This window comes from Nansenia antarctica (assembly GCF_963989245.1).
Source record: "Nansenia antarctica genome assembly, chromosome: 14".
NCBI lineage: Eukaryota > Metazoa > Chordata > Actinopteri > Argentiniformes > Microstomatidae > Nansenia > Nansenia antarctica.
Genome location: NC_137684.1, coordinates 21,698,435 through 21,707,971, shown reverse-complemented (window position 1 = coordinate 21,707,971; position 9,537 = coordinate 21,698,435). Strand labels below are relative to the sequence as shown.

Sequence of the window (9,537 nt, the reverse complement as noted above, 5' to 3'; positions counted from 1 at the left end):
CACATTTTTCAAATAAGTGGGAAGTTCTTGACTGGTCATGTCAATTTTCTGATTTAAATCCAACTGAACATGCATTTCATTTCAAGATTTTTAGGCATAAAGACCTCAAAACAAACAACAACAGAAGATGGCTGCATACTGTTTGTTGTTCCTTGTGTAGAGAACAACAGGGTACAGTAGCTTGCCCTAAGAGAGTATCAAATTCACAACCTTTCACTTCCCAACCGGCCACACTAACCACAACACCAAATGAGTTAACTCCCTTGGCGGAGCTACTAACAGGGTCCTTACACTTGATCCCTATTCACCATGATTAAGTGCAGCTCAGAACCATGTTCCAAAATGTAGTAGAAAGCCTTCCCAGAAGAGTGGAGGCTACTATTACAGCAAACGGGGGACCAACACCATGTGAATGCCCATGGTTTTGGAATGAGACGTTCAACAAGTGCATGTGGGTGTGATGCGCGGGGCACAGTTGTTCAAATCTGGATCAGAATGAAATCCCATGTTTTTTTGCTATCCAGGATCAGGTAATCAAGCTTACTTTTGTGCTGGTTTTTCAAAGCAATATTGGAGTAGTTCACCCTGATCCAGATACAAACTTTTCAAGTATACCAAATAGGGATTTCGCCACCACCTTTTTGGTAGGAAAGGATACCGTCAAAGGGTAGTAGGTAGCCTAATGTCTACTTTCACTGTAACGGTTAAGCAAATCAAGTGCAAAATATAAATACAAATTTATTATTCGATCAATTTAAAAGTTTGTTCCTGAAAGGCCCCGAACCACCCTTCTGCTGGGATCAAGATAATCCAGATTCTTTGGCTCAAAGGTATCCCAATTCTACCATTTTTTTTTTTAACAACACAGTGAACATTTGGTCCAGATCAAATCCATGACTGGTTTACATGATGTAATTCGATTTCAAAATCCTTTTTTCCAATTGAACCCATTTTCAAGATTAAATCCAACCCGATAGCCGAAATCCGATCAGATTACTTCTTAAGAACTGGGCCCGGGGTGTCCATACTTTTGGCCATGCAGTGTACATTCATGCTTTCAGGTAACGATAGCGTATGTATAGTGTTCAACTTGCTCTTGTGGCAGTTTATTAGAACATCACACAAAATCATAAATACACAGCGACCCCCTTTTCAGGAATTATTTATTTTTTTGGATCAAGAGACAGGATCGTCACATCTTTCCATAGACAGGTCAGTTAAATATTAACAAATTTACAATCATGAGGAATGTAAAAAACAAAAACAAAAATACAACACAAGCCTTAAAAAAACCCAACCCAGGGACCCTCCCCCCCAGAGTGATGTGGCCATGGTGGTGTTGGCTGTGGCTCAGCTCCAGGTCCAGTAAGGACCATGACCTACCCTCTCACAGTGCCTCATAATTCATCTTTATCTGTCGTCTGAAACAGAAGAGGAGCAATGTTGTAAAAAGTCGAATGGCCTTTTGAAAATAATGACCAAGCATTTGTTGACCACATTTTGAAGATAATTAATTCACAAATAAATCAATACAACCATGTTTCAGAACCCCCCCCCCCCCCACCTCTTTAAAATTGGGTTAGGGTTAATCATTTCAAGTACGGCCCCATCTCCTGAAAATGTGGAATGCATCATCATTATCATCTTACCGTTTCCTCATCTTCCTCATCTACAATTTCCTCCTCCTCAGCCTCTTCCTCCTCAGCTGGCTCTTCAGGCTCCTCCTCTGGCTCCTCCTCCACCTGAACAACATTGGGTAACACAAGATCAGCAAAGGCACACTCCTCTCCAACCTTGACTGTACTGTAAGCCTAACAAGCAAATCTATTGACTACACACTCCCGCCATGTTAAATATTCTGCACATGGTGAGCGGCGTGTACGCAGGGTGTCACTTGCCTCTTCGTTGACGTCCACGTTCATACTGAGCCGCAGCATGCGCTCTATCCTGTCTCCGTAAGCCTTGGTGTCGGCCAGCTGGAACCCTGAGCGCAGAGTGGCCGTCTCAAACAGCACCATGGCCAGGTCTGACGCTGTCTGGTCCTCAGCATTGTCCTGAGGTTCAGAGAAACACACAGGTGCACCTCAGCGTCAACAGGAGGAGGCCCGCTTGGCTTAAAGAAAGCAACCGTTCTGGCTTGGTTCTCAATAGTATCGCTCAAGAATTAACTGAGTGGAGTATTACGTGGAGAAGTGATTTCACGAGGTTATTTGTAGCAGATACTTACGGAAACACGCTTCAGCATCTCCTTGATGAGAGGGTGCTTTGGATTGATTTCTAATGTTTTCTTTTGGCCTGCATAATAACTGGGGACAGAAATGAGGACATACAGACATTACATTAGGAACAACTGGCCATGATGGTGGCTTAACACTAGAAGAGGTGACCCATGCGAGTAAAAAAACTATTCTATCTTTGCACTCGATCAAATTTCAGGACCCTCCTTTCATGACTTTTCCTAGATATGTGCGTTCTACCACCCAGTATCCTTACATTTTCAAAATCACTTCAGGATAAGATAGTATAAAGCTGTTTTGCAGTTTTTCTGTGTAGGAGGCAGGCTAAAAAAAGAAGTGCCCTCTAGTGCTCTGTGTGTAAATAGCAGATTTACATTCTAAAAAGGGGGTCTATTTGACCTCCAAGGCGGCTCTACTAGTAGGTAAAACAGGCACGGCTGTTGTAGTGTTAATAATGCTGATAAAGACAGACTACAGAAAGCTCAAGTAGTGACTGTACTGTTGAAAGCAGAAGATGACTCACTTTGTGGAGATGTCTTTTCCTGTCTGATAGGCTTGTGCCTTCATTATCCTCTCCATGTTTCCTGACCAGCCGTACTGGCTGGCAACAAGGGCGCAGGGAGACTTGGTTAGCCTCTGTGACAGGATGGCCTTCTCAATCTAGAAAGATATAACAAGAAGTTGACACATCAGCAAAAACATCAACATTACCCTGAGATTCTCACCCAACCGTAGATACATAGATAATTTTTTATTAAGACATGGAGCAGTTTTGTGGATCATTTACCTTGTCTTTCAGGGAGTTTTCCTTCATCCAGGTGGTGAGGGGCTCGTACTCCTTCTCTAGGGCCTCCCTAGACTCCTTGGCCTTGTCGCTCTCGTCAAACTTAATGCCCTCCTTGGCCACGTTCTGAAAGCGCTTGCCGTCAAACTCGGGCAGGGCTTGTATGCAGTACTCATCCACAGGCTCCGTCAGGTAGATCACCTCGTAGCCCTTCTTCAGCAGCCTCTCCACAAACGGTGAGGCCTCCGCCTGGGGGGGGGGGGGGGGTACACAAAGGAATAAGGTGAAGAAGACAATTCGTCCATGACTTATGGCATTCCCAGGCTACTGCGCACATGGTAATCCAGGAGTAACAATGACTCCACCTGGCCATACTAGGAGTTTCTCCCAGTCGTTCTATTGGGTTAAAATGGCTAGGTTTGGACAACGGTGGGTCACTGAAACTTCCAAAGGAAAGAGTCTGGGAAAGAGGTCAGCACTGTCTAAACGTAAGTGTTCCATTTGTAGAAATTGAGCCGAAAGAAGGTACAATCATGTAGCATATAAAAGGGTTTGAGCACAATCGCGGATAAGTGGACAACACAGGCATGACTCCAATACAAACGCAAGGCGAGATACCAGAACAAAAAAGACTCATGCCCACCTCCTTCCTGCTGGTGCCGGCCATGAAGAAGATCTTGTCCTGCTTCTCCTTCATGCGCTCCACATACTGCTCCAGGCTGGCCAGCACGGTGTCGCTGTTGGAGGTCTGGAAGCGCAGCAGCTTGGCCAGACGGGTCCTGTTGGAGTGGTCCTCGATCACCCCAAGCTTGATGTTGGTGCCAAACTCCTTCCAGAACTTATCGTTGTACTCCGCCTCGGCGATCTTCTTGATCATGTCCAGGGTCTTGCGCACCAGCTTTTTGCGGATGACCTGGACAAAAAGGTAGACAGGTGAGCAACAGTATTTATTTCTCTTCTTTTTTTACAGAGTTATGATAAAATGATATGCGGTACTTAAATTAAGTGTGAGGCTCACCTTGAGCAGTTTGTGTTGCTGCAGGTTCTCTCTGGACACATTCAGGGGCAGGTCGTCAGAGTCCACCTGCAGAAACATTCCCATTGATCACAATCAGAACATATAGAAACTGATGGCAGAGGACCCACAGAAGCCTCTTCCATCGCTTCCCACCCTTAAAAGCAGAGCCAGGTATTGTAGGTTACTTACCACTCCCTTGACAAAGTTCAGATATTTGGGCATCATGTCGTTGAAGTCATCTGTGATGAACACTCTCCTGACGAACAGCTACAAGAGGGAGATGGACATAATCATATTAAAAACATTTATAATAGGAACAGCAAAACAAAGACTCAATAATTATATATATATATATATAAAATACTATTCTAAAGGATATATTTAGCCTGACTGGGGTACCTTGATGAAGTCGTTCTTCTTGGTGCCGTACTCGTCAAACATGCCCCGGGGGGCGGCAGCAGGCACAAAGAGGATGGACTTGAAGGTGACCTCGCCCTCAGCGGTGAAGTGGATGTGGGAGAGAGGCTCGTCACTGTCCTGTAGGTGGAAACCACAGTCACACACTGGTCCACAAACACCTTCATACAGGCTCAACCTGAATGAATCCGGCATGGAGCAAACACATTATGAGTCACTTTACTTGTGAATAAGATAAGTGAGATAATAAACAGGTTGCAGACCTTGGAGAAGGTCTTGTAGAAAGCCTTGTATTCATCCTCTTCTATTTCTTTGGCTGGTCTCTGCCAGATGGGCTTGATGTCATTCATCAGCTCCCAGTCCCAAACAGTCTTCTCAACCTGAAAGAAACAAGTTGCGTTGTTATTTTAAAAAAGGCAAAAAAAACACCTAACACAAATGCTTCTCAAAATGTAAAGTCAAAAAACGAACTAATGTGCATCTACCTTCTTGGTTTTTGGCTTGTCCTTGTCCTTGTCCTCCTCCTCTTCCTCAACCTCGACATCATCTTCAGGGGCTTCTTTATCAGCCTCCTCTGCCTCTTCATCAATTGGCTCTTCTGTCGTCTCAGTCTATAAAGAGAGGGAGAGGAGAATTCTTCAATTCTACAGCTCCCCTCTGAAACGCTACACCTGTTGTTCTTTCTGGGGTAGTGGTGGTCTAGTGGATAGTGAGTTGGACTTGTGATCGGAAGGTTGTGAGTTCAAATCCCGCCTGAAACCACACCACTACTAGTGTGCCCTTGAGTAAGGCACTTAGCCCTCAGTTACTCCAGGGGGAATGTCCCTGAAATTCGTAATTGTAAGTCGCTTTGGATTAAAAGCGTCTGCTAAATGGCAAAATTATTTCTGAAACACACCCAATAGTCAATTGGCCAAAGTACCCACCTTGCTAGCCCAGACGAAGATGGGGAAGTTGATGAACTGAGAGTACTTCTTCACAAGATTCTTGATCGTTTCCAACTCCAGATAGTCAGAGGCTTCTTCCTTCATGACCAGCCTGTAAGATTCAAAACCAACCTATTAACGGCTTGCCGAGAACGACCCTGGATGGAAATCAGCTTGCGTCTCTATGCAGTGTTTCACTGAAATCGCAAGTAAGATTTCAAACTTTTGTCAGCCAAAGACAAGAGGCTTACGTGACGGTGGTCCCCCTGCCCAGGGTGTCGCCGCGAGGGTCCTCGATGACGGAGAACTCGTTGGAGTCGGACTCCCAGATGTGCTGGGTGCCGTTGTTGTGCTTGGAGGCCACGATGACCTTGTCGGCCACCAAGAAGGCAGAGTAGAAGCCCACGCCGAATTGGCCAATGAGCTCGGAGGTGGACTGGCCCTCCCCCTGCATTTCGTTCATCTTGCTGAGGAACTCGCTGGTGCCAGACTTGGCGATGGTTCCGAGGTTCTTGATCAGGTCGTCTTTGGTCATACCGATGCCCGAGTCAGTGATGTGGAGCATGTTCTTCTCTTTGTCCATCTGTGGGATAATAACACACAATGAGTGAACTCTATGGACGTGCGCATCATAATGCATCTAGGTTCCAATAAAGAGTAGAGCGGTCATATGTCTGAAAGGGTAGTCCTCTCCTCCTACACACCTTGATTTTGATGTTCATCTCCTCATTGGCAGCCAGCGCGTCATCATTGGTCAGAGACATCAGTCGGATCTTGTCTAGGGCATCTGAGGCATTGGAGATCAGCTCCCTCAAGAAGATCTACACACAAAGACAAACAGAACAGAGACATTGGTTAGGTTCACTCACCCTGTGTGGGCGCTGTATTCACCTGGCTGCTATTCCAGTCACGAGGACAGTCATTCAGACAAGTGCCCTTAATGGACTCTGGGTTATAGGGTCGTTGCCCACCACTCACCTCCTTGTTCTTGTAGAGAGAGTTGATGATCAGCTTCATCATACGGTTAACCTCAGCCTGGAAAACATGTTTCTCAGACTTCTCCCGGATCTCTTTGATCTGAGCCGCGTTCAGGCCGTCCAGCTGGATAGCCTCCTCCTCCCTGTGGACAGAGACAGGCAAGTGGGAAATCAGTGACCTTCAAAAGGCTTGTGCGTCCGCAACGTCCTCTTGGGTCAGTGACCTCTGCTCAACTCTTTCCCTGTCGGCCACTTTCAACGTACATGACAAGAACACGTTTCATTTTCGTCCCAAACAAATGTATACAAAACTGCTGTTTCGCATAATCTGATGTAGTTTCTGGCAGCATGGAGCAGACCATGTGTAAACAATATGCAGAACTCGAGTGAAAGAGGCATACATCAGTTACGGGGTAGTTCCAGGGTCATGTCATGTTGACCTGTCGTAGTGTGCTTCCATTGTCAATATGTGATCCAAGATTGTTGTACATGATCTCCATGACAAAAAAGCCTAATGTGTAAATGAAAGCCACGCATGTTACAGCAAGAGCAGCACGTCAAGTGTGTGCCCATCAGTTATCTGAGGCCGTAACCTACCTCTGCACCACCTCGTCATCTGTCTTGGAGCCATCTCTACTTTTACCCAAGTCATCTTCCACAGTCCCATCGATGTCAACTTCATCCTCTGCTCTAACAGAAGCTGAGGAGAAAGAAGAACAGGGTCAGGAACAAACAAAGGCAACGCCTCCATCAAATCAAAGATCATCTCTAATGATGGTAAAGGACCAACTTCCAACACCTGAGATTGAAGAGGCACAGAATTAATTGAATCAGGCAATCAGATAATGTAATCTACATTGACTCCAGATTTAAGTATTATAATTCGTATTCCTGGGATAAAATTTAAAAAAAAACTAGCTACCTATAGCAAGATGCAAATAGAACTATCATTCTAGGGTGTGAACTAACACTGCAAATTATAAAGCTTACAGGATGCAAGCGAGCAAAGGTGTGGGTGTGGGGTAGATAACTGTGTGGTGGTGGTGGTGGTGGTGGTGGTGGTGGTGATGAAGATGAAGATGGCCAATCTTGAAGGTGTTTGCCAATGTGTTAACCTACGGCCGGTTTACGTAGCTACACAGAAACCATAAGACGTTTTCGATATGGAAACTTCAAGAAACTCAGAGTCAAATCACATAGATATGTCTAACATAGCTGGCTAATATCTGGTGTCTGGTGCAAGCTTGCTAGCTAGCTAACGGTCTAGCAATCATGAATGAAGAAGCCAGTGAATCAAGTCAAGGCTACAGTTAGTAGCTATACTACTATGCGTAAATAACATACTGACAAATGCGGGATACTCACCGAATGCTAAAAGTGCACAGAAAATACCTATAACCCAAATTTGTCTCATTTTGAGAAAAGACAAAAGCCAGAGCTAACGCACGCACTACTCCTCCAGAAAGACTGACAAGCCCCGTTCACTCCCACTGAAAGCGCCCCCCTTTATTAAACACGTGGAATCAACCAATGGCCAGGCACCACGCACAAACGTCAGCCAATCGCAGCGAGCCTACGGGACATTTCTCCCAATCGGAGTGTTCCATGTAACAACTTGGTACGTGAAAATCGTGGCTCGTAACCATTGGCTAGACTGATTAGACGATTCCACAATTATTTTTTTCCGTTGCTCAATTTGTACACAGATGTGTATTTTATTAATCTAACTGTTGACATAAGATTACGTTGATTTGACGTTACAGAACCTTACACGATGAAAGCTTGCTTTTAGTGCATGTTTGATATCCATAGATAGGAGACTTGTCAAGCATGCACTTTCAGCATACACTTGAAACAACAGGACAGGTATAATAGCTATACAAATATGATTTGGTACTATATGTATCTTCAAGGGTGAACAAAAGGTCAGAAAAGTGGATTTTTTTTTGGGCATGGATAGAATATTGTGTCAGATGTATCATTATCTAACTTATAAATCCTCATGTAAGATATCAACCCTCCATAATGTATATGGGGTCTTGGGCAATGGTTGATTTTGGTTATTAAACATGTTTATGTGTGTGTGTGTGTGTGTGTGTGTGTGTGTGTGTGTATGTGTGTGTCTCTCTCTCTCTCTCTCTCTCTCTCTCTCTCTCTCTCTCTCTCTCTCTCTCTCTCTCTCTCTCTCTCTCTCTCTCTCTCTCTCTCTCTCTCTCTCTCTCTCTCTCTCTCTCTCTCTCTCTCTCTCTCTCTCTCTGTGTGGAAGGGAGTACCGGTAGTCCAAATGATGCAAGCCACACTGCATGATTAGGTCACTCACCTCACCAGTGAGTGACACTCAAATACTCCCCATTACATCACAGACTTAATTTCCACATGCAAATCTGATGTGATTCTGTGCATTCAATGAGAGCACCATATTTAAACAAATAAGCTATATCATTTGTTTATAGTATCCTCAGACAAAACAGTGTATTGGTGTGATCCAAAGGTGGCGCAACGGGTTCCTTAGGGTACTAGAGTTTTTCCTGATTATGTGAAATGCTAGTAAGAGAGCTTTTCCTTCAAATCTGAGGTCCAGAGACATCAACAACGGCAACAGATTAAATTTAGTGAACTAAGAATGACCTTTAAGCAAAGGCCTATTGGTGAATATGAATTTCCGACTTCTATCATTATTTGTCATCAAAGCATTATTTCAATAATTTTGATTGAAAAGCCTACCAGCCTACCTTTTATCTGAATACAGTTTAAGACCAAGGCTTGGCACAGGCTACTCCAAGTTTCAGTGTTGATGGATGGATGGTGCTGAAACAGACAGCACCTATTCCAGTTACAGCATGGCAGTGCGTGATATCGCTCTTCTCTCATGAGGGGCTGTGCATCAATAGCATCATTTCGGCCAAATATAAAATGCACTTGGTTACATCAAACGTATTCTAATCCAAATTGTTATTATTTTTTATAGAGCCTTTTTTTTTTTTCCTTTTAATTGAAAATGTTTATTGTTTTATCTTCCTGTTTTTAATTGTAGCACTCTGAGATTTCCTATGTAAAGTGATTTTATAAATAAAATGTATTATTATTATTATTATTATTATTATTATTATTATTATTATTATTAATTGACAATTGTGACAATTGCCAGGCGGCCCAGGACTGTGATAATGTTTTACTA

At 44.0% G+C, this 9,537-nt stretch overlaps 1 protein-coding gene across 1 annotated transcript; it reads right to left on the bottom strand.

Annotated features, from left to right (window-relative positions):
• Positions 1-1,145: 1,145 nt before the first annotated feature.
• LOC308170257 (endoplasmin-like) lies at positions 1,146-7,842 on the bottom strand. The gene is made up of 18 exons (XM_080545024.1): positions 7,725-7,842; positions 6,957-7,059; positions 6,361-6,502; positions 6,087-6,203; positions 5,634-5,965; positions 5,383-5,494; positions 4,942-5,067; positions 4,720-4,836; positions 4,439-4,576; positions 4,229-4,306; positions 4,040-4,105; positions 3,665-3,934; positions 3,025-3,270; positions 2,761-2,897; positions 2,228-2,306; positions 1,899-2,054; positions 1,650-1,742; positions 1,146-1,421 (listed from the first exon to the last, which is right to left on the bottom strand). The coding sequence occupies exons 1-18, from the start codon at positions 7,771-7,773 to the stop codon at positions 1,398-1,400; spliced, it is 2,385 nt and encodes a 794-aa protein (XP_080401150.1). The 5' UTR covers positions 7,774-7,842; the 3' UTR covers positions 1,146-1,397.
• Positions 7,843-9,537: the final 1,695 nt, after the last annotated feature.